Source organism: Apus apus, chromosome 2, assembly GCF_020740795.1.
Source record: "Apus apus isolate bApuApu2 chromosome 2, bApuApu2.pri.cur, whole genome shotgun sequence".
Classification (NCBI taxonomy): Eukaryota; Metazoa; Chordata; class Aves; order Apodiformes; family Apodidae; genus Apus; species Apus apus.
In genome coordinates this window covers 140,632,897-140,658,982 of record NC_067283.1, presented here as the reverse complement: position 1 = coordinate 140,658,982, position 26,086 = coordinate 140,632,897, and the positions used below count along the sequence as shown (strand labels likewise).

At 39.9% G+C, this 26,086-nt stretch overlaps 1 protein-coding gene across 1 annotated transcript in view; it reads left to right on the top strand.

Moving 5' to 3' along the window:
- The first annotated feature begins 780 nt into the window (after window positions 1–780).
- The window catches only part of CSMD3 (CUB and Sushi multiple domains 3), a 558,931-nt gene continuing 533,625 nt past the window's right edge, over window positions 781–26,086 (top strand). Inside the window, exon 1 of the mRNA XM_051611448.1 lies at window positions 781–1,022. Coding sequence (XP_051467408.1) covers window positions 845–1,022 — 178 coding nt within the window. The 5' untranslated portion in view covers window positions 781–844. The remainder of the gene's footprint in view (window positions 1,023–26,086) is intronic.

The following is a 26,086-nucleotide window of genomic DNA, read 5'->3' as shown; positions in this document are numbered from 1 at the left end:
GGGCCCGGCCCGCCCCGCCTGCTGCGCGGCCCTGCGCGGCCCTACGCGGAGCCTCCTTACCCCCGCCCGCGGCGACAAAGAGCCCCCAGGGCTGCGAGCACGTCGGTGGCCGCGCTCTTTGGGGAGAGGGGCTGTGCCCGCCGCTCTCCTGCCCGCCGCCTCTCCGCACCCGCAGAGGCTGGCTTGTCATTAACGCCCCCGCGTAGAGCGGTTTGCCTGCCCCGGAGACGCACATGCTCTGGTGCGAGGTGTGTGTCCGAAGGCGTGTGCGTGTGTATGTGTGTGTGCCGGTGGTGACGATGGTAGCCCCCAGCATCGCACGTGAATTCTTTAATAAAGAGGCACTGACTGGTTTTTTTTGCGAGCGGCGGCAGGATGGATGAGCCCGGCCGTGTTAGCTACCGGAGGCTCCTCCGGGAGGCTGCGGAGACCTCTACACTGTATTCTTTGCCGAGCCGTTTTCCCAGGCAGAATTGATCCTCTTGGGGGATCAGGGGGGCGGAGGGAGAATCTCAATTGCAAATACTGTTTGGAGTTTATTCGAGAGAGTGTCTGAGCTTAAGATGCTCTTCCGTAGCTCCTGGTGGATGCTGTAACGAGCCAGGATTGTAGTGGGTTTCGGCTGTGCAGGGAGTTGGGGTAGCGGGGGGGTGGGGGAAGGAAAGGCACGATCGAGAGTAGCTGAGACTTTGTGCCCCCGTTGGAGAGATGGTTGAGTCCTCGTCAAGGTTGCTGTGGTATCCCAGAAACACCATTCACTCCGAGCTGTGACCGCGCACCATCAACAGCAACAACTCCGCTGCTCCTGGCCAAGGAATAGGAATTAGGAGCTCTCAAGAATAATATGAAAGGGATCTGCAGAGGGGAAATCCGTGCAAAGGAATCGAAATTAACAGACTTTTGGGAAAGGGGATGTACTAAATGCGGCCGGCTGGACTTCATCCTGGTGAAGAAAATGGAGATTAAAAGTGGATTTACATTTTGGAACCTCGTCTTTTTATTGATGGTTTCGTGTGTGAAAGGTAGGGTAGTATTTGAGGTATATTTTTAGGGGTCCGTTTGCTTTCGGTCAGGGCGTTGCAAGCTCTCGCCTTATACCAAGGTGCGTTTAAAAATATATTTATCTCTTATTTTATATTTTTACCTTTGGTACTTTTCATTGGAAAGACACAAATGATCGCTAAAGCGAGGAGGAAAGGAGTTGATTCAAAGCTCTCTTCGGAGATAGGAAATGCATTTGCTTGCCAGGCTTGCCGTTCAATGCAGTAACTGAGCTGGGCTCAATAAATATTCTTGCAGTATGCTCAAACGGAGACGTGAGTTGGTTCTATAGCCTCTAACTAGTGTATATTCAAGCAGATCCCACCGGATGACTTTTTTTAAGGTGATGATGATGGTAGTGTGTGGGGGATTACCTACATTTCTTGTTTTCGGTCGAGCAACGGGCTCTTTGCGGGAATGCCTGTATCGATACTTAATAGTTTAACCCGTTGCGTGGGGAAAGTTACGGAGGAGCCCAGTGTGTGCGTAGCCGTCTCACAGCCCGAAATGCGCTTCACGCTCAGCTGTTTGTATGCAGGCAGGCGCTGTCGAAAAGGTACGTTAGCAATTCAGCCTTGAAGGCATGGTCTGCCGCTGGAAGCAAAGATCGACACCTTTTCTCTTCCTTCCTTTGGTCCCTTTTCCCTGATGTCTGTGGGGTTTTGGGGTGGCTTTCGTTTGACTGGTTGGGGTTTTTGTCTCTTTTTTCCGGTCAGGGGCTATTTTGCTTTCTTCCTGCTTCTGTATTCATGAAAGGAAAGCAAAAAGGAAACCTCTGGCTAGAGGCATAAATATCTCCACTAAGTCTGTGCTTGCAGATAGTTAGGAGAAACGCTACACGTAGAGAAGAAATACGTGGCTTGAATAATGGGTGCCTTCGAAATGACACAGGCATCGCTAAACGGTGAAGTGCTGATCCCATCACGCGTGCCTTTAGTAAAAGGATCAATTCTGCAACTCCCCACAGTCGGCTGCCTACCCGAAATAATCTCCCCTTGTTTGTGGCCAGTGATTAAAATCTGATTAATCACCCTTTTATCCCCCTCCTCATCCCTCCTCCCCGCCACACTCGTACACTCACAGAATATTTAGTAGGTATTATCGATCGTCTCCGAGTTTTTAGACTTGCTTATCGCCTACAGAGGTTGCCTGCACGGATAGGAAGGAGGTGTGTTGGTGGGGGGAAGCATTCAAAGGCGTGCCTTCCCCAGCCGGCTCTGCCTTGGATGAAACACTTTATTGTCGAGCTTTGCAGCTGCTTGTTCCCCCATTTGCATCGCGTGGAAATGATAATTTCGTGTTTCAGGGAGGAGCGGAGGGGGAGGGGGCGGGGGGGAAGGCAGCGTCGAGGGCATCAACCTCATCCCACGTTTTCTTGCCACCGGGGATCCGAGGGGAGGGGGCTTGACTGCGACGTTAATGCACATTTTAATCACAGACAGCTTTTCTCTGTTTGCGTCTATTGAAGTGAGCTGCTCCCTGCGCTTTGCCCCGTTTCAGAGAAGGTCTGCTGTCAAGACCAACCCGAGGCTATGGGTGCATTTTTTTTCCATGCTCCAGCCCCGTGTCATTAACACATTCTCTGTGCCGGGTACGATCCTTTGCAAGCCTCGGGCTCGCTGCCTGGGAGGCGCGGCGGGCGCGGTGCGGAGGCGCTGGGGCTAATGGGTGGCTCCGGAGCTGCTGCCCAAGCAGCTGCTTTATGAGCACGAGTCGCGGGGAGGCAGCATCCTACAAAATTACAGACTCGGGCCGTTCTCCCGAAGCTGTGGCCGCGGAAGCCATGCAAGTTTTCACAGCACCTGTTGAGAAGCTGCTTCGCTTGCCCTTTGGGGCGGGGGTGGGGAGAAACGCTGGATGCTGAGGTCAAAAGCTCGGATTAAGTACCTAGAACAGCCCAGGAAAATGAAAAAAATGGGCTTTGCAAAACGGGACCTTTCTCTTCCTGCCCATGTACAGTCCCAGAGAGATGCTGAGAAGCATCTACTGTAAGGGCCTGAGCTTCCCAGGTGCTGACCCTGGCAGTTTCTGTAGACTTCCCTTGGAATGGAGGATCCTCCCAGCAACTGCAAATCTATTAGGTCAGATTTTCCATCCTGGATGCAGGGTCTATAGAGCTGGTTTAGACTCACTGCAGCACTGCATCTATTCTGGGCACTTATATTTAGTTCTCTACCCACTCCCGTTCATTAATACATTTTACCTTGATTTACATTTCCATTGTGTCAGCACACACTACCGCTCCCAGAAACCTTATCAGAATTAAACAATGAACAAATATGTGCCCATTTTAAACATTCCAGATGTTGGGAGGAATGTGACTCCCTGGTTCCTGCATCTGCTCTACCACTGCCTCGCCAAGGCACACCCCACCTCTGCAAGCTCTAGCCCATACCCTTCCTTGCTTAATCACCTCTACTGAATAGTCCAGCACTACATCATGACACTGTTGCTGAGGTTCCTGTCTTCCAGACCACTTCTACCACTTTGCTTGACATCTGCTTCTCATGCCTTTCCTGCTTTTGTCATCATGCTGTTTGCATTCCTTCAGCCTTGATGTACAGCTATCCCCCTGTTAGAGGTGTTAAACTATCCCAGGGTGCTTACAGAGCCATGTTGATACCTGGTTACTTATGTGCTCCTTGTGTGTATCCATACAGACACAACCCCCCCCCACGTTTATCTATAAATTCGTGCCTCAACAAACCTTGCAACAAAACATGGGAAGGGTTAGAAAAGACAGAAGAAAGGAGAAAATTGGAGAAGGGAAATTGTCAGAACTGCTGGGAAGGGGTGATAGGAAGGGCTGAAGTAAAGAGGAACTGTACTTTCTTCAATGCAAATCTTTAACTGCATACACAGTATCTCATTCCTCCATGGATCAACCTCCAACAAAATTTTCCTGGGATAGATAGGGAAAAAGCAAAAAACTGTGCCACTGAAAAGTGAGAGAAGGCACAGAAGACATACAAACAAACAAACAAACAAGAAACTTCCGAAAACAAATTCTTAGAAAATGCTAAGCAGGATGATTCCTGGCCAGCTGCAGGGGTTGGTTAATCCTGTGCTCTTCCCTTTAGATGTGCAAGACACCCAGGAAAACTCCTTCCTCTCCCTCACACACCACCCGCCCCCCTATCCTCTCACCCCAGGAGGAATGAGGAGTATATGAGGAATAGATACCAGAGACGTAAATCAAGCTTGGAGGAGCAGGAAGTGGAAACCTACACTGTCCAACTCCCTTACAGAAATGAGAGAAAATTAAAAGAATAAAGGAGGCAGCATCAGTGAGCTTTGCTTTCCGGCATTTAGGAGTGCAATCACTTACATCTGCACCCCTCGATTTGGCACCTTCCTCGGGGAAAAACAAAAAAAAAAACAAAAAAACGCCACCAAACTTATTTGTGGGAGCAAACCAGAGAGGAAATCAGGCGAAATCACCAGAGACTGCAAGACTCCTCCATCTCTTCTGTTTAGCTGTCCCTCCAAGGCAGAGAGGAGAGAGCACCAAGGTCTGCTCTTTTGTCTGCCTGGCTAAAATGAAGCTTTGCCTCTGCTGTTGTTCCTCTGCTCTCCTGTTGCAGTTGTGACAAGCCGAACCAGGGCAGCTTTCAAAATAAAAGGGAGATGAAGCAGTGAGATTTTAAACGGCTCATTGACCGAAGAAGTGATGAGAAAATGGGAAGTATTTCCATTTTCAGTTATGGGTACGTGGCACGTGGCAATATTTTGCAGGGACAAAGTCTCCCTTGCTTCTTTGCCACCTTTGCAGTCTCCTTTTTCCCCATTCCCACCTCGACCCCGCTCCCTTCAGGGTCTGACAGCCCCTCCGCACCGCTTCCTTCCGAGTTAAGACTTATGGGGTTACTGGCGGGTGGCTTTTCTCAGAGCGGTTGCTCGCTCTGTCCCCGAATCAGAAAAGCTTGGGCGAATAACAGCAGGCTCAGCTTTCCTCATTTCCAGATGGTCGCTGTCGCTGCTGCATCTTTGTGTGTGTGTGTGTGCTCGTCTTGAGTGTTGTGTGCGAGTGTTGTGTGTACGTACGCAGGGGTGCAGGGAGATCCTGACTAGAGCAGGGACGACGTCGTCTTACCTTTTCAACTCCTCCGCACAAGCTCAGGAGCTCTAGGGCGCCTCTTTCCCGTAAGCTGCCGCACATCACACCGAGCTTTTACTCCGGTGGCTGCGCACAGCAGCGATTTTTTTCAAGACACATAGTTCTGCAGGGGTGCTGATAAAGTTACCCTCCGCACCCCCGCTCTCCTTTAGGGCCAAAACAAGGCTCTGCTATGCCCTCTGCCTAGCGCACGGCTCCTCCTCCTCCTCTTCTGCAGGGTAGAAATGTGGAAACGCACCCCCTCCGCGGCATCGGCAGAGACCGCTTCTCCCTCCCTGCCCGGCGGCACGAGGGACCCGCAGAGGGCACAGGGGAACGTCGCCGGCAGCCCCTGCTTTTCCATTGCGAGAGGCAGCAATCCAAGGCGGAGCGGGGCCGCCTCCGTCCGGCACCGGCAGCCGAGTCCAGCAGCACCGGCATCGGCCACCGTGGCCTGAAGTGGCCGTATCTCCAGGGAGTCTTTTTTAATACATTCCTCCGACGTTTGGCTTTGCTTTGTAATACTTGGTGACTCTTGAAAGTCTTTTGTTTGCAAATCTGAGAGAGCATTAGGGCGGTTTGTTCGGTTGATTGGTTTTTAACACACACAAATAACCCTTCCCTGAGCTCAACTAGCCTGTTCCTCGCGGGAGCGGGCTGAGGGCTCCAGTCACCCACACAGGCAGAAGAGGGGCAGGTTGTATCTTCAGCTCCGTTATCAACATTTTGACGTGCAAGTATCAGCTCTCGAGGCCTAAATAACTCAGTGGATGTGCTTTCAAATCCCTCCTTTCCAAAACCCCTGTGCAATGAACACAGCAGAAACTTACACTTTTTTTTTTTTTTTTTTTTAATCGTTTGTGGAATTTTTTGTTATTGAGGAGCAATTCAAGTAGGATCAGTTGCCCATCTGGCCTAGTGCAGTGTATCTTCAACTGTGACTGCTAGAAGCAGTCGGGGTATATATGTGAGAAACACACCAAGTACAGAGTGACTAGCACATCATCTTGGATTTCAGCAGCCAGTAATCTTGGGTCTCCCAAGCTAGAGGCTGCTTTTGGAACATCATGTTTTAAGAGGCATAGACTGACCTGTGCTCTATTCATTTGTCTATTCCCTTCCCTCCCCTCCCCTTCCCTTCCTTCCTCCATCTTTTACACTCAGTATTTGGCTGAAAGCACTGAATGCTATGAAAGCTTGTACTAAAATCTGCTTTATTATACTTTGTGTTGTTAACATGCTACATAGGTCAACCCCAAAAATTAGAGATTAGTAACCTTTGAGTGCACATGGATCTAGTACACAGAGAAAAGCGCAAAATTGTTTGGATAAATTTGAACATATTTTTAAATACCCTGTGGAGATGGCTAAGTTTGCATGATTGTAACACCCTTTCAGAGAAAGGTTATGAAGGAGAACATATCCTTCTGTCCCTCATAACTGAGCATTTCTGATTTCAGCTGGCTCCAGTATTGGGTTACAGTTAGCATCTATGAAGCAAGGCCAAGTGAGTTCATTGTTATAATGCTGGGACACAGACTGTAGAAGTCAAAGGAAAACATCTATAAAATAACTTGCATGTAAAATGTTAATTCTATAGCATCTGACAAATTGGAACTGGTAGGAATGAGAAAGGCTTTATGCTCTGCAAAGATCGTGGGTTTTTTCCTTCTCAACTAATAGAAAACTTCAATTCTGACTTAACATGGTTGTGTCATCTCGGACTCAATTTATTGTGACGAGTATCTGTCAGTTTGTATTTCTGGACATAACGGTTAAGATTGAAATGGTAAACCAAAACAATCTCCCAGGAAAGAACAGTCACAGAACAGACATTTTGGTCTAAGGTGGTATTTTTTTTCATAAACCTTTATAATATTAAGGGAGCTTTTACCATATGAGAAGTTTGAAGAAGCAATATTTAAGTAAGAAATCAGAGAGGCATATGATAGAAGTAGTTATTAAAAAGCTATACAACTTTCCTCACCATTGTAATTGAATTATTTTCATGCTAAAGTTTATTGAAAAATTCCAGAACTCGTACAAGCTTTAAATGCGTGCCTTTCAAACTACCTCACAGAATAATGTTTCTTTCTCAAATAAATTGTACAATTTCTGTACAAAAGGTAGAATATTTGCATTTAACAAAAAAAAAAAATCAAGGGACAATGTTAATCAACCATCTTGTACCTAAATGAAGGGTGTATGATATGTAATGTATGGGAAAGATGCCTAGTAGTACTAGGAAATGTTGAATACCTGCTTCCCAACATCCAGCTTTTTTTTTTTTTTTTAATTTAATGGAAAAGGATATTAGACAGTGAACATGATTTTTCTTTAAATAAACATGCACACAGACAAAGACACCCCATATTAGTTGTTTACTTTTCCTGGGCAGATTTGTATTCATGGTCTCACTGTCTTGTTCTTACAGATCACGTAAGATTTACTATGGCTCCATAATCTGGCATTAAAAGTGCTGAATACTGTTGTAAATGTCAAAGAAGGAAACAGTGGAAATTCATCATCTCCTTCCCACTGTCTGAAATGTTAGATGGATAATTTTATAGATCTAGGAACAGTGTTACTCAGAGAGAGCAAGCCTTAAAGTACCGGAGAATGGCATACATGGGATTATGCCAAAACTGCTGCTCTCATAGAATGGTATTGGCAATGAGCAAGGTGAGATGAAACCAGCACAGACACAGAGAGATGGACTGCCCATTTTCCTTTAGATTCTACAAAATGTATCATAGCCTCATGTATCATACTCATATTGTGTCATAGGAATAAGGTGAATAACAGTAAGTAGCTTAACCACAGAAGAATTAATGGGGTAATGAATTCCTAGATCCTGAGGACTCTTAAGTAACACAGATTATTTTTGCAACAGGACTAAAGGAACCTGGAGGCTTGAGGCAGAAATGACTGAATAATTATTTGGATTATGTAGATGATGAATTACTACTTCTGACCTTGAATTCTATTTTGCCTGTTTCCCAAATCTACATATCTTATTAGATATATACATTCAGGCATTGTAACTAGTTTGATTTTATTCTCATGGAATTATGTATGCACATATGTGTGCACATATATAGCATGTACATATGGAAATTATATCCATATATTTGGTTATGTTACAGACTGCATTATTAACTTACAAAAGCTGTAAGTTAAAAACTTGAAGTGTTTGTGTTTCCTAAGCAATTAATTACCTCTTAATTTATTGTGTATTCCTAATCTTAGAAAGATGTTCTGCTGGAATACATGACTGATTTCACTAACAAGAGAGCAAGTCGTGGTAACTAGCAAGTGTTAGGAGGAAGGCCTGATGAAAAAATAAAAACAGCAGTTACTAAAAGCACTAATAAAAACCAATCCTAGTGCATTAAGAATTAATTGACACCATTATTTATCCGTACTGATTTAGGACAGTTTTGCCAAATATAGTTTATATAAAACTGTTTTTCTTAGAATTAAAACCTCTCATCACCTTTCAAATACAGAAAAGAATACATTTCTGTACTATTTTCTGCTTTATTTTAATACTGGTATTATAATTTAAAGAGGCTGACAAATCACATCTCAGAGGTGGCTTTATTTCAGTGGTGGTTAAAATGATCCCTCTGAGATCATTATCTTCTTGCAAAATTATTTTCAGACCCCGCAAGTGGATATCTGCACGTTTGGTTTGGAGACCTTAGCTGCAATGAGTTACATAAATGTAGAGTATGGGAAGTCTTCTCCTTTCAACATGGCATCAAGATGGAGCTAATTGAATTACACAACCTTTGCTCCATTATTTAATCTGATTCAGAAGGAAAAATTCACGTGCTACTATAGTTCACTTTCTTGATTGTTGTGCAGTTTTCTTTGGGAATTGTAGCTTAGTCTAATTAAAACTAATCTTTTCAAAGTCTATACTACAGGTTGCATTTTCATATCTGTATATCAGTTTTGATCCAGTGAATGGAATTTAGAAAACAGCATATAAAATGAGATTCTAAACTGCTGTTATTGAGCCCACTGAAAGCAATTGGAGAGTCCAGAACAGGACCTCTGAGAGTAGTTTTTGCCTCTGCCTCTTTTCATACTGAATTTTGAATTATAGTTTTTGTACATATATTAAATTTTACTCATTAATATAAATTATAACAGAAGCCATGTATTTCACAATACACTAGAAATATTCAATAGAAGTGCTGTTTGGAAAGAGCATTGCATTATAAACATAAAGATTACATAAGTAAATGATTTATGATTCTGTTTAAGGAAATGAATTATATATTTGAGTACAGTCAGAAAATACTCCTTCTTTCAATATTTTATTGATGATTGTGTCAGCACTTCTGGGGATCAGTCTACTAGAGTCAGTGCAATGCTAGTATGCTAACACAAAGTCAGCTGTAGACCTTAAAACCACAGAATAAATCATGCTTTTTGCCAGGACAGGTGCTGAATTACAGCCAATTTACAACCTGGTTTCAAAATTCCTTTTTAAGTTTCTGTTCTCCAGTAAAACATTCTAGAATTTGCAGACATCTGATAATAGCTGCAGTGGAACTAGTAAGAACTCAGAAAATAGGTTTCATTTTAGGATGCCTTCAGATTTAATTATTAATGCAATTTTATTTTATTGGATTATCACATATTCCAGATATGTAGCTACATTTGAAAATGCTGAATTAGCTGGCAAAACCAAAGCAGAAAAATAAGGAAGTTTCCACAGTAATTTCATTGTATGTATCTTCTGCTAGCACATTCTTTGTATATGCCACCGTCTCAGAGTCTAAAAACATGTAATATACTGAGCCAAAATGCCAAGAACTAAAATATACTGGAAAACAAGGATTCAGATCCTAACTTTTGGAAAGCTTATCTGATCAACCACAGGTAGATGGTAGAAAAGGATAGTTCTTTGGCAATATCACATAGTGAAGCCAACCAGTTCTGAGGTAAAAGGTGCTTTTTCATGCTTCTCCAGGTGCATGTGGTTACAGACATGCCCTCACACGCATGCAAGTGTGTGCATGTGTGTGCACGCCAGCACTTCTGTCTGGTAGCAGCCATCTGTAGCTTTGTGCTCTTTCAAAAAGAACCTGTGCTTAACTTAGGACTATGCTCATCTTGTATGTTTTCCCTTGAATTCATCTATGACAACTGACACACATGATTCTATGATTAGTCATATCACTACTGCTACTGACTTCAGCAAAACTTGTTCCATGACATGGCAGTTTAGGACCAAAAGACAGTAAGTTAATATAATTCATAATTTATAATAAATAAATGAAAAGGCAAGACATTTTCTTGCCAAACTTCACATCAGTATAGTGATCACAAAAGTCATCTGATTAGAGAATTTTCATCAGTCTAATATATTGAAAGAACATGATACGAGTTGTACTTTGTCAAGTGAATGTTTTAGCAACACTCATGGTGACAATCCTTCTTAGGGAGCCACTAAAATGGCTAAGATTTTTACAGCATTTACTTTATACTAAATATTAAATCCTTTCCTATGAAACTGCCTAAGTATCTCATCTTCTATTACAACCTTCAATAAAAGGTCCTGGAATGGGGGAAAAAAATCCAAATTTTGCATTTGATTAGCTTGCAGACTGTCCTCTTAAACCAAGGAGGGGGACTGACTTCTCAGTCCTCACTTTCTTGGTGTTACCTTAAAAAAAAAGACAAACAGAAACTTTATTATCTCTTACTTTCCACACTGCTATTCAGCATATCTACCACTTTAATTCAAAATTCTTCTTTTCTGCTGGTCATTTTTTCAAGATCTTCTGAAGGGAGGATTCACACACGATTCACATATTTATCAGCTTCAGAGACTTCAATAGTTTCACCTTTTTACCCTTTATTTCATTCTTGGCAACATCTTCCTGGGAAAATAAAATACCTCTGACATTTGGGAGAATATTTATTTAGAGGTTTTTATAGATTGTATTTAATGAATTTTCATATATTCTAAGTTCAAGCTTATTGTCCTTGTAGCAATTATAGATATCTTTGAGGAATGTGAATGTTATTGTACTTCTTTAGTGGCCTCATTTTCTACCCAAGTACTTCAGCATTCTAGAGGAAGTTTAATTTGTAGCCCCCTTTCTGTGGACAGAAAAATAGCATGGACATTAGACTAGCAATAGCATTTATGTGTTTTTCATGGGGGATTTGAGGCCAACAGAATATCCCATGTCCTTTCATGCAAGGACAGCAAGTTTCCCCTGACAAATAGGTGAGAAATTTTTTGACATTTTCGTTTTCAGCAGTGGAAAGTTGCACCAATCAACCATATAAGAAACAGTGATTTTTTTTAACATCCTGGCAAACTTAGGCTTCTCAAAGCTGTATATCTAAAATAGCAGTAAACAACAGAATCCATGTTTAATAGAATGAATTCAACAGTATTGGTGATTCCTGCATGCCTGCCTCCACAACTTTCCTAAGGATATACTTCCAAAATTCTTAAATATGTCTAGTACTACAATTGCAGGTCACTGAAATTTTTATGAGTTTCTACACTAATTTCAGCTAGTCTTAAATTAAGCCACTCATAAAAAAACTCCACTCTCCTAAGCTTTTTATATATATTTTTACTACACTCAAATTTTAGCTCCTGTAATTTTTCCCAATTTATCCAGCCTCCCCTGCACTTCTGGGCTCCCTTCCCAAACTCTCTTCCCACTCCACAAATACCACTGGAGAAGTCCCAAAAACATAAAGCCTGCAGTAAAATATATAAAGATCTCTTCAGTTTGTATGTCACTGTAAAGTCCTTTTGTGGCCCAAAGTAATAACTGTCTGAGGGTAATCTGTTAAGAAATTAAATATCCTTCCAGTCTCGCAGTCGTAGATTAGAATTACTAACTTTTTCAGGATGTTCTTTGCATTCTAAAGCATCTAAAAGAAGGCTATATAGAAAGAGTGGAGCTTCAGTTATATTTGTTTTCAGTCTATTGTGCCTGTCTACATGATTATTTTTTGATCTCCCAAATAAAACCACTTCATCCCAAAGAAACTTTAAAACACCAGATTAAAGAAGGTGTTGTGGTTTGGGCCCAACACAACAACAAAGGAACAGCCCCGTGGCCGCTCACTCAACTCCCCACACTCTGGGATGAGGAGGACAAAGCTCATGGGTTGAGACAAAGGACAAGGAGGGTTCTTCACCAGTTAAGGTCCCAGGCAAAACAGACTCAACTTGGGGAAAAAAATAGTAATTTAATTTCATACTAATCAAACACACACAGGACACAGACAACACAAAGAGCAGGGCTTGCATATGTTACCCTGTCCCCCCCACCTTCTTCCTGGGCCCAGATTCCTTTGTTCCCGGTTTCTCTCCCTCCTTTGCCCCAGTGGTACAGGGGGACAGGGGATGGGGTTTAGAGTCAGTTCACAGGCTGGTGGTTCCTGCTGCTCCTTCCTTCTTAGAAAGAAGGATTCCTTACAGTCCTTCCCTGCTCCCCCATGGATTCCCTCCCATGGGAGAGAGTCCTCCACAAACCTCTCCTTCATGAGTCTTTCCCACGAGGTGCAGAGCTGCTCCAGCATGGGCTTCTCATAGAGTCACAGGCTCTTTCGGGAACAAACTCCCCTGCATAATCCGATACCACAGGCAGCAAATCCGTGTCCACTGGCCACAAAATCCAAGTTCACTGTCCAAGTTCACTCCTCCCAGCACCTTCAGGGAATGTTCCACCACAGTCCTCCATGAATGCAGGGGGACAGCCAGCCATCTCACCATGGGTTGCAGGGAAGCTTCTTCTTGCGCACCTTCTTTCCCTTCTTCCTCATAAACCACTTCACCCCAGCACTTCCTTTCCCCTCTCCAGCACATATCTTCTTAGAATCATAGAATCATTAAGGTTGGAAGGGATCTTAAAAATCATCAAGTTCCAAACCCCCTGCCATAAGCAGGGAACCCTACCACTAGAACAGGTTGCCCAAAACCTTGTCCAACCTGGCCTTAAACACCTCCAGGAATGGGGCATCAACAACTTCCCTGGGCAACCCATTCCAGTTCCTCACCACCCTTATAGTGAAGAACTTCTTCCTAACATCTAATCTAAATCTCCCCTCTCTCAGTTTAAAACCATTACCCCTTGTCCTATCTTCTCTAATGAAAAGCCCCTCCCCGGCTTTCCTGTAGGCCCCTTTCAAGTTCTGGAAGGTGCTATAAGGTCTCCCGGAGCCTTCTCTAGGCTCAACAGCCCCAACTCTCTCAGCCTGTCTTCATAGCAGAGGTGGTCCAGGCCTTTGATCATCTTGGTGGCTCTTCTCTAGACCCTTTCCAACAGGTCTGTATCTTTCTTGTGCTGAGAGCACCAGAACTGTAGGCTTGCTCTTCTCAGCTCTTATCTCAATTCTTTCGTATGTTAATCGCTGAGGCACATCTGTTGTCCCTCTAATGGTTCCTTGGCTGGGTTTGGAGCAGGGGGAGCTTCTTAGCTTCTTACCTGATCTACTGCTGGGGCCCTTGCCCCACTACCAAAAATCCTGCCAAACCAAACCAGCACAGAAGGTCAATACCTAATAGTTATTTAAAGAGAAAATCCTTACTTGCATGCAAATAAACAGTATAGAATCAGATAATTAAAATTTGGATACACAGTACAAGCTCCAATGTAAAAAGAAAAAAAAAAATGTATAGGGTAAAACACGGCTATATTTGCAGAGATTATGTTACTCATTTGTTCCAAGATTGTCTTTGAGAATGTCAACAAAATCAGAAGACTCTGCTATGTATCTGACTTGTGAAAGGTACTGTTTCAAATTGCTCCCTTTGGGGCCTGTTGTACTGGTCACCTCTTTGAAATCCAATTGACAGCTGAGTTAACACAAATGTCTGATCTAATGAGTCAGAGAGTGCCACAGATAGCAGATAAGGAGAGAACCCACTCAGCAGAACCTCTCTAATTAGTAGTTCATGAATTGCCTGCTAGAATTTAGGGTAACTTTAAGGAAAATTGATCATTTATTTAAAAATGTAATGTACAATACAATTAATATTGAATCATCATTAAAGAATTTGCAGATACTTCTGAAGATATAGCTGTACTTGAATGGCATTCAAGATGTTTTCTGAAGAACATTTTCTTCATTCTTAGAAATTTTATTTTTTCATTATTAAGGCAGTCACAGTGTCATATAGTTGAACATCCTCTTGCCAAACTGATTTGGATATATTTAGTTGATACATTTTTTTTCTTCTCATCTGCTACCTCCATAATTTTTTGCACAAAGTTTATTTGCACCATGTCTTTTGCACCCTACTCTTTTGTGCTTTTAATTCACAGACCACTTGTGGCCAGATGCCTGTTCCTTGGCACACTTGGATGACTGCATTTTTTGAGAAAGTGCATCATAGATTTTCCCTGTTCACTCATCTCTTACCAGGATTCTAAACATTACAATTATCTACTTGAATATTCATATTTTAAAATCCCAGTGCCTTTTTTTTCCTGAATTAACCCTGTTTTTCTATCTCATTTATATTGATGGCTCAATTAATGTTTCTATGAGTGATTCTATTTTATATTGCTCGGTGGCTTTTTCAAAGCTTCTTACTTCTAAAGTCAGAAGTGTGTTTTTGAACAAGAGTGTTCATCCATTCAATTATAACCTTATTTAAATATTTACCAGTAGATTATTTGAGAGTTTTTCTCAACTGAAATGAAAAGATTTGTCATTTACTTTTAGCAGAACCGAGTAGATTGTTGTAGCAAATAAAATATTTCCTTTCAATACAGAGGGGTTTACTTAGAATGTGACAGCTCTAGAAAGCTGTTCATACCATGTATGGGACTAAAGTGATGAAACTGAAAAACTGTAACAGTCAAACTCCCAGCAGATTGTTTTTGGCCAGTACCCTAAAATGGTGTTAGAGCTAGTGAGCTAAGTAATTGACAGTCTCAAAACCTTAAAAGCTTTGGTCCATTTCTGTTCACTGTCTTATGATGGTAGTTAAGTGAGTTCTAAAAGAAATGTTTCAGACTTTTAAGATTGCTATCAGACTTTATTATAGGTTTTGAATCATATTCTAACTCATAATTCATTTATAAAGATGACAGGAGAAAGACTAGGGTTGCAACATGAGCAGAAATTCTAAAATCCATTTCAAAGCTTATAGTAAATTATTTCAAATCTTTATAAGACAATTAATCAACAGTTTATTAACCAATCACATTTTCTTAACTGTGATTTGGTCTAGAAGTTGGCATAAACACGTGAGAAGCCCTGAGACTTTAAAGTTTCTAGCTGATCTCTAAATCAAAAACAGCTGAGTAGATTTAAATATTTTGTGTAAACAAATTTGCATCCAGGCTTCTAATCTGCATGCCAGCTTTCAGTTTGACATTTTCTGAAATGATGGAAAAATGCTAAGCCCTTACTGCTAAATGGAGTTCATAATGGAAATGCTGACAGACCCATAATTACCTATATTGTGGTTCTACTGAAAGCTTCTTTATCTGTCTAATCTTTCACAATGGAGTTAAATATATATATTCTTGAAAGAAGGGAAAAAGGATGTTTATGTTGGAAATGCTAAACAGTAGCAATGCAATATTGTCTTCCAGGCATCCACTTACAGAGGTAGCAGTGACAAAAAAAATAATTTAAAAAAACTGTAGCACTTTCTGTGGAGCTATAAAAGCAGCCAGTGATGCTTAAAAGTTTAACTTAACCTCAGTTTTTCAGTCTTTGAGTCATATTTCTGGTAAGATATGAGCAAACATATCCAATCAACCATTTTTAATATGGCAATGAGAAGTCATCATAGAATTAAATTTGTCATTGACTTGACATGGCAAAAAAAGCCCAACAAAGAGCAAATACAGAAATTAACATTTCACTGCCCTAATACTGACTGCATGAACTAAAATCTTCTGCACTGAGGGAAGCTGGAAATAAAGGATGATATATTTAGAAAGCTTACCCAGAAAATTAAGTAGAATTAATAATAATAATAATAATGAAAGGTAGTTGTTTGGACTCTGTAATTTAGAACACAATAATTTTGAAACTTCATTGTCTGCCAACTTTGAAGTCTTGAAGATTTTCTGAAAGAGCTTTTAATCAGTGTCATTTCCTGCATGAAAATCTTCCCCAGTTCAGGCTATAGCCTCGTGGAAAACTGGGTAACAGTTGCCCTGCAGAGACTGCTTAGGATGGATGATTCAGACATACCAGCCTTACTCCATCTCCACACAATCTCTGTGTACCAGCCAATGCACACAGCTTTTCCTGCAGAACTACTATCACACACAACAGTAGCCCTTCATGGAAATAGATGTCCTCTAGCATTTTTGATCTCTGTGGTTTACTGTGAGAATGAAGTCTGTTTCTTCAAGTGTTCCACAGAAAGAAAAGATTAAGCTCAAAGCAAATATCCTGAGGGAAAACAGAGGAATATACCCCTCTGGTAGCTTCTTTCAAAACTGCCACTTTCCCCAGAAGGAACCCAGGACTTTTAATTTCTGCTCATAAAGCAGCTGCTTCAGTTCCCAGGTCAGCTATTTGCCCATCTCTGTATCTTTTTTTACACCACTCTGCCCTTCTTGACCTGTGGAAATTTGGGCTCCAGGCAGTGATCAAGATATGGGTACCTGGGGGTTTTCTTTAGGGGATAAGTTACATTTTGTCTTCTCTCAGTATTCTTCTTTATGATGCCTAATATTTTTTTGGGGGTGGGGAGGGGCTTAAATGCCTTGGAACATGAAGTCAGTGATTTCAGAGAAAGAAATGTCAGTGATGACTGAGATCGAAACTTTAAGTTCAGCATAAAGCAAGCAACATTTTAGATATATTTTTCTACATGCATATTAATCTCTAAAACTCACCTACTTATGCATTTGGACACACATTTCATTCTGTGAGAACGTTTTCAACTCAAATTCCTCAATATTGGTGCATTATTTGATTACTCAAATCATCTCAGCATCATCTCCAATCTCGCAAACCTCACTGCATTGTCCTTACTCTATTGGGGATGGGAGATGTGGAAGAAAACTGATCCCACCACTGATCACAGTGTAACAGCACTTTTGTTTTCTTCCTCATCCAAGCAAGTGCTCTTTAAGCTATGCTCTGCTTCTTTTCCCTTAACCAGCTTTAAGTCCATAAAAGGCTCTTTCAGTTTGTCTGAGGTAAATTATTTTCTTTAATAACTTTTGGTGGGGAGCCTTGTCAAAAGGTTCTTGTAAGTTGACAGTGACTAAATTTTAAAAAGTTAGTTTTTCTGATTAATGGATCTGTACCCATAATTCCTTTTTCCTGGATGACAGCTTTAACTGAAGACATTCAGTGGGAGCAATATTCTGTCTTTCATAATTTTGAATCCAAAGCTATAGCTCCAGAAGATCTGGAGTGGGCAAGAGCTGTAGCCACTATACAATACAGAAAAGATTAGTTTAACCACTTAAAGTGCTTGGGAGAACTGTTGAAAGCCCAAGCATGAAGGCACAATACAAAGAGTCAAACTTCTTACCACAGTTTCAGAGAAGTGCTTAAATGAAGTCAGAGTACAAGCCTATGGGTGAACTTTTCAGTGTGCCTATTCCTAGAGAGCTCTCTGTTGGCAGCCCACAAAAGTTTTGGCCCTTAGCACATTAGCTGCTGTTAATGCTATGTTAAAGTATGTGGAACATAGGATCTAACCTAAATTTCTGAACTCCAGTCTTGGACTGGCTATCTTTAGCTATTGGAAGAAGTGTAAGAATCCATCTCAACTCTGCAACACCTGATTTAAAGGATCCAATCTCACTAGGTAAAACCTGAAAACCACTGGAGAAGAAGGCTGCATGTTTATGGTGCCTTACACAGAAGAGCCATAAATATTTTGTGGGCTGAATCAGAATACTTTTTTTGGTAGGAAGTTAGGATGAGTTTGTTTAGTACTTTCTTAGGAAACAAAAAATATTTCTGTAGTTGCAGGAAATGGTGCTGATTCTGTTGGGAACACTTTTCTTTCTAGAATTTGAACTGGACTGCTATTCCAAGTAAAGTGTTAAGAGACACTAAGCAGTTTCAGTTGCCATGAGATGTTGCTGGCATGTCTGGTAGTGAAAGATTGCATAGTATTTTTCACAGAATATTGTTATTAGCCTCCATCTGCTGGCTAAATTCCAATTTGAATAATTACAGTCTGCTATGTGAATTCTCTAAGTAGAGTATGTTAAATAACCTTCTACACTTCTTTTCCTAATCTTCTGAGGGACGTTTCTGTGATTTATTAAATAACTGTTCTGCTTAATCTAAAAGGCAACTGCTTCTAAATGCTAGGGGAAAGGTGTGTTGACTACTCACTGCTCAGTCATAAATTACACAACTGGATTGGTTATGCTTGCCATGTAGGAAGAGTTCCTTAGCACTGTACAAAAACAAAAGGAAACTATTGCTATATCAAGATAGCTGCAGTTTAATTCTGAGTTGGTGGAAACATTTTAGATAAACAATACAATATGTTCTACACAAGAAGACAAGTACAAGCCCAGAGAAATCTCCATAGAGAAAGCTTTGGAAAAGTTACAAGGTTTAAGTAAAGATTTTTTTATTTAAGATTAAGGATAAATACACAAAACTGTAGTATGCAGAAGAATGTAGAAAACTCTAGAGCTGTGCAAAACTTTGTTTTTCTCTCAGATCTCTGAAAAAATCAAAGGAACAAAACTGGTCACTTGGGCCAGTCAAGTGAAGGGAAAAAGGAAAAAGAAAAGGAAAGGGAAAGAAAGGGAAGGAGGGGAGGAGAGGAGAGGAGAGGAGAGGAGAGGAGAGGAGAGGAGAGGAGAGGAGAGGAGAGGAGAGGAGAGGAGAGGAGAGGAGAGGAGAGGAGAGGAGAAGGGAGGGGAGGGGAGGGGAGGAGAGGAGAGGAGAGGAGAGGAGAGGAGAGGAGAGGAGAGGAGAGGAGAGGAGAGGAGAGGAGAGGAGAGGAGAGGAGAGGAGAGGAGAGGAGAGGAGAGGAGAGGAGAGGAGAGGGAAAGAAAAAGAGAAGGGGAAAATTTAGTTCCAATATTCATCCCATTAGTGGTTAGACGTGTTTTTGAAAACTCTTCATTATTAGACTAGTTTAAGGATAATTTATTTAGCTTTAACACAGCATTCCATCAAAACTACTGTTTTCTCCACCCTTTCTGCCCCATGGCAAGAAAGAAAGAGAAGAAGGAAAGGGACTCCACAGAAATCTTCTGCCTCAAAAGGTGCTCCAACATTCAGTATCTCCATCTTTTCTCCGTGCTTGTTAAAACAGCTGTGCTAAACTATAAGAAACCCTCTCCTGTGTAATTTTTTCCAATCTTATTTACTTCCCACAGAATACCCTCTACCAAGGCAGAGTAATCATTTTTGTTCTCCATGAAGAAAGGACAGCAGTATTTTTTTACTTACGATTCTGCCACCATGTATTTGGCAAACTCTGCACAGGCTCAAGGGAAAACTTTAATTTTTGTAGGTTTCACACAGAAAAATTCAACATAATGCAAACTCATAACAATTTTATGGCTGCCGGTACTGTTTGGCTTTATTTTAGTTCAAGAGAAAAACATCATAATAATACTCACGTACTCACTCCTGTTTGCTTAAACTACATCTAAGCTCAGTCCTGTCTGTTTATAAAAGCACAATACCAAGACCATTTTACATAATGTTTTGTGTAAATTAGGTGTTCATCAGGCTGATGCATGTCTGGATTGAATGGAAGCAGGCTTTGTATTTATAGTCCTTTGAGAAATCATTTAAATCTGATTTAAGAAAACAGTGGTGTTACAGTGCTGATGTTTGTCTTGATTGTAATCTCAAAGCTTAAGGATTTTTATTTTTCACTGATGCTACAGAAGCAGAGAGACCTTCTTGGCCTGGTTATCATTATGACTTACTGTTGCCAAAAACTGCATTAACTGCCATTTTGGAGTCTTCTCCATACTGAATTTTTGTTAGCTTAGTTTCTTGTTTGAACACAAAATTAATAAATAAGAGTGAAATAAAGCATACATGGTTCCAAACCAAATAACTGTATTTTTGCAGGTAATGATCAGGACAAAACCAGAAAAGTTAAACAGTTTTGTGTTAGTAAAACCTCAGGTAGTTTAGTTTGCAATTTACCACTAGATTTCCAAAAAAATCAAGATATGCATTGTAGTTCAAAAAGCACTTCGAATTTTTCAGTTCTTTACAGTTCAGTTGTATAAGAAATTAACTTTAAGGGAATTACTGCTGTCCTTTGCAAGAGAGAAGCAAAAATAAAATCCTGAAGTTAGCGGGTCAAATATAATCTGCTTTAATTACTTTAAACAGCTGGAAATCATTAACAATTATTCATAAAAAGCTATTTATATACCCTTTCTAGGGTTATTATTGCAATATTTTTTTTCAGTTACATAAATAGCAAAGTAAAAAAGAGCAACTAATATAATTTCATATCTGCACAGTAAGAAACAACACTGTTGTTTTTTTGTAACTGTTCTGGTCAAATCCAATGCAGACAGCACAAACCCCCCTGAAACCTTAAGATCAAAACATATTGAAGAATTTGTTCCCAAACGTGCAAATATTTATTCATTTCTATCATTGTTTTTCACTACTACATGCTTTTAAGAGCAATTGAGGGCAATTGAGTTTCTGGAAATAAAATTTTTCACTAGAAGAAAAAATAACTCTGTTCAGAAAAAATGTCAGATAATGCTTGATTTCTACCAGCTTCAATGAGATTTAAGTGTCCATCTTACTGGAGACATGGATCTGTTATTGTCCTTTTTGGGAATGAGACTGCAGTATTTTCAAAATGACCAGAATAAGAGTTGTTTCATAACCAGAAGAAATAATTTTACTGAGAATTATACCACTTTCCCATTTCTTTGCATTTTCATTTTTTAATTTATACATGGGTTAGTTCTGAGTTTCAGCTCAGTAGTATGTCACATCTTGCATCTGAAACCAAATAGTTCCCGGCATCTGAAACCAAATAGTTCCCTGCTGTCTAGTGGAGTGAATAATCTTAATTAAAATTCTGAAATATGCAAAAATTAAAAGCACAGCTGAACAACTGTATCAACATTGCCATTTAGACCCACGCCTCTGCTTAGTGTCTCATCCTTCTAAGCTTGCTGACCATCTGTGTTAGCTTCCAAAACTTTCTTCGTGTGCGCTCATGCAGTTCACTAAAAACCACAATACGACCAAACACACAGCTACAAGTGTCAATGTAATTTTCTTTCTACAGTCCATCAGCACATCTCAGCTGACAGGCTGACAGGTTCTCAAATTGCTATTACACAGCTACAAAATACACACATGAGCATGTGTGTGTTTCCTTTCCTCTTCCACATGCTAACAGCCATGAACTCAGTCCTTTGAAATAACATATTTTTCTATTTTTCTTATTTGTCTCAATTTCTATTAAAAATTTCACTTTCAGAGAATGGAAGGAAAAAGGGAAGATTATCCCAGTGCCTCTTGTTCCATAAATTTCAGTAACTCAGATACAAATTTAAGAAAATAAGTTCTATATTTACCAAAATAATAATAAAAAGTAATAATTACTTGTTTCAGCATTTTGGAAAAAAAATAATACTGCATGTCACTAGTTTATTGTAACTAAATTTAGGAACTTACTTCTCCTCCTTGATGTAATTCAAACACCTGGGTATAGGAACTGCTTATGCAGTCTCACCAAAATCTGTTTTTGTTACTGTTCCCATTGTAATCTTTGTGGCATGTTTTTGTTTGGTTGGTTAATTGTTTTATTCTTATTTCAGAAGAGAACTAGGGACTCTTTTTATCTCAGCATAATTCTGAGCTTTCAGAAGCAATGGATGACTTTCCCTGTTGGGAGTAAGGAGGAAAAGAGCCAAATGATGATTGTGTGTGCATTTAGGGCAACATGTTCTGGCCTGACTCCAGAGACACTGCTCCGTAGACAGAAATGAAGGACAGTTTGAATTTCAGTTTGTAATACACTTTGTGATCCTTTGGGTTAAAAGTTGCTAGTCCCGTGCAAATGTTACTTTAATAGCGAGCCATACAATTATTTTAGGTATCATCGTGTTGTTTTCTCCCCTCAGCTGGGACGTTTATCTATGAGTGAGCCAGCCTTGCTGCTCACCTATACAAAGCAATTGGACCTGCAGGGATTGCCGGATGCTCCTCTGCAGAGCATAAAGCAGCCATGCAGAGTGTAGCATCCTCTGTGCTAAGTAGGCCATTTCCCACCGTATTATAACAATTTCACACTACATTATACTGTGAGCCTTAAATGATTGAATGTCCCCTTTGAACATTCAAAGGTTTCCTACTATGCTAGCTCACTGTTATTGCATTTTACATTGCCTTGTGGCAAATTAGTGGAATATACTGTAAGAAAAGAAAGATCATCAGCATCTTATTTGCATAAAAACATCATATAATTTTAAAATTATCCTCTTTATGCTTCTCATTTTCCTAGGATGTTTTCTGTAGCCCATATGAAGTTTGCCCATTCTATCTGTGTTCTCCTATTGTGTTGCATAACAGAACAGATTCTTTTCTACTTTTATTCCCTCCGTGAACAGAACAACTAAATTACACAATGGTAAGAACATCAGCAATACTTCACTATTAAATTTTACCAATTTATACCAAGCTAGTTAGAAAAGTTAGGACAAAAATGGTGCAAACTTTCAAAAAAAATGCAACTCTTCACTTTCTCACTGCATAGAAAATGCTTGAGGATGGCTTCAGTATTCCTATCCTTGTAATTTTGCCTAAAATTTCACGCAGAATCACAGAATCTTAGGGGTTGGAAGAGACCTCAAAAGATCTTCTAGTCCAACCCCCCTGACAGAGCAGGATCACCTAGAGTACATCACATAGGCACATGTCCAGGCAGGTTTTGAATGTCTCCAGTGAATTTATAGCAAATTTCTCAGGCTCATAATGCCTTTTGCAACAGCCTCTGTGCTTTCCCCTCCACTAGAGAAGAGCAAGAAAATGCAGTCATGATCAAGGCCAGTTTCCCTAGCAGCCAGCTTCCTTAGTCTAGTATGTTCATGGGTCTCTTTGGCTCATGCCCTTTACTGTGTTGTGCTTGCTTTGTATGAAATAACTTGTACTTTGAGGGACATATGAATGATAAGGGAATAGGACGTGATTTTTCTAAGAGAAACATAATGAAAGAAAGCTAAACTATGTACTGTTACAAATCCCTTCATTATTGACAATGTCTGAACTGCAGACATGCTGAGACATAATGGGGAATCACAGCTTCAGGGAGCCATCTGTAGATCTCAATGCAAAATTATTCAACCCAGCAAAGTTAAAGCAGAAGGAGGTCTGTCTGTCTGTCTGTCTGTCTGTCTGTCTGTCTGTCTGTCTATCTATCTATTTATTTTCCCCAGCTGTAAAAAGACCTTCTAAGGCAGTTTACAGCAGAATAAATAGATTTTCATTCCACCTCAGTTCTGCCTTATCTTGACCTTATCTTCTTTAGGCAGTGACCTGGTTTCCATGCAGTATATAATATAAAGATTAAACCCCTGATAGAGAAAATGTCAGTGTGTTTCCTGAAGAACACTTTGATTCCATCTTTTGAAAAATAGCCAAATATATAATTATGAAATTTTGAGTTTATATATTCTAGAGTTTACTACTTGAAAAATATCTCAGAAAGTCTGTGTTATTAGTATTTATAATACTTATATTACCTAGAAAGTTTGGATTAGATGATCCTTGAGGTCCCTTCCTACCTGACATTCTATTATTCTGTGATGATGGGAAGTGTAGGAACGTTACTGTGTTAGCAGTGAGAAAAAGTTCATCTGTCTTTGAAGCAGACTGTTTTGTCCATTGCCTCATACCAGTTCATGTCAGATTAGCAAGAACCTAAAATATGTAGAGAAAAAAAATGAAATAATTTTAATGACACTGTTAATTGCCTCACTTACTCTACATGAGGTAGGTAAAGTGAGTCATTGAATAAATTGTAACAATCAGTTTTAGTTACCATTTGTTCAGCCATTTCAATAGGGAGAAAACAGAAAACAAAATAAGTAATTAAATAAAAGATCCTATGGCAAGTCTTTAACACTGTTTCTCACAAATATTACCATACATACCACACTGTTTTGGGATTACATCAGTTCCTTGTTTTGCCAAATACTGAAACAATTAGCACTATGCTTCAGCATTGCACTAAATAAGAATTCAAAGTTCATTGGGCCCATTGTAGACTTCACAGAGCTTCAGGACCATAGTAGTAGCCAAAAATAAACAAAATAGACTCCATAGATATGAGTGGTGAAACATAAGTAAATCCAGCACTAATAGTTTAAAGCTATAAAATGCAAATATTTCCTTTTCATTGCTAAAAATAAATTCCAACATATGATCTTATAATCATGGTTTGACTTTCAAGATAAACCACAAATGTCCTTTGTTTGAACTAGTGGAAAGGAAAATAAGTGTATAGGGGAGAAAATGACACCCAGTCACATGATCTGCCCAGTGATTTTGGTTTTTTTTCATCCTAAAATACAATTCCTGGTTCTCTCAACCACTGATCAAGAGAAACATTTTTTAAAGCTGCACTTAGTACAGTGTCAGCTTGTAGATATTGGCACTGTTTTGAGGTAGAACTGTCATGTTTCAGAGATTGCTAGTTTTCTAATAATCTCTGGCACAGCTGACTTTATCTTAAGGGATTTTGCTAATGCTCCTTAGACAGGAAAATGTGGCAGTCCTTTCTACTTGGTAGATGTTAAAATATGTTTAAAAAGCTTTCATGCCGACGATAGGGATTTTAATTGTTCCTGTCTTCTCAGTCTCTGTCAATATGTTAGTTTTCACATACTTTTATACTGTTAATGGGATGTAAGATGTTTTGTAGAAATTAAGAGTCAGGCCCAGTATTCCCAGTGGTTTCTCTTAATCTTATTCACTGTTTCAAAGTGATTTACTAGAAACTGAGTTTCTTTGTTAGATTCATTCTTTTTCCTAATAACAGCTGCCTTACCTTACCCATTTCTAACTGAACTGTTGTACTCACAAATATGCAAATATGTTTTTCTCTATGTTGAGACAACAGCCTTACCTCCAAACACAGACAACGGAATAATGACACAAAGGTGCTGTTTTAGTAACACCTGGTCCAAAGGTCCACTAAGAGAATCTGAAGAAGTAGCAGTGAATAGTAAAATACAAATGTAGCATACATGAAGCTGAACTGGTAGGAAGGAAAAAAGTAGAGGAGAAGCGTTCCCAGAACAAATTCTGGAGGAGGCTGATCACATAGTCTGTGATGTTGAGATTCCGAGTATTTGTGATTTTTTTACCTCTATCACGCATTGCACTTTGGATCATCTTCTATCACACAATTTATTAACAGTTTTTATTTCATCAGTGTATTAAGTTCATGCAAAATCTTCAGTCATTAGCAGTACCACTCATTAAATTCACACATCTTTCAATGCTACTTCTAGATATCTTTTGAACTGCCAATCCCGGGTGTTTTGGGTAGAGCTGGTTGATTTTTGGTTACATGATAGGCGTTCTGCTTATCAAGCTGTAAACTGTTGTTTATCAGTATTGTACTTAAGGTATCATACTTTCAATTTCTAGTAACAGAGAACTTTTTTTTTACTTGTTTTGAGGCATTTTATACGTTGCTTTGATCTTTTCAGTTGTTAGAGAGAAAAGTGGATAACCAATTCAGAACAAACGAGCAAACAAAAATCAGAGACAGAGCTATACCTTGAAATTAAACACATACATACATTTATATTTACTTCTTAATATGTAATTACTTTGTTACTTAGAAAATGTCTGACAGATAAATAATGCATCAGAAAGAAAGGAGAAAAGGGAAATATCTAGAGCTAAAACATGTCAGTTTAATGTGTGAATTCACGTAAATTGATAAAAAGCATAGGGGATCTAGTACAGTGAGCAGATCAGCTCATTTAA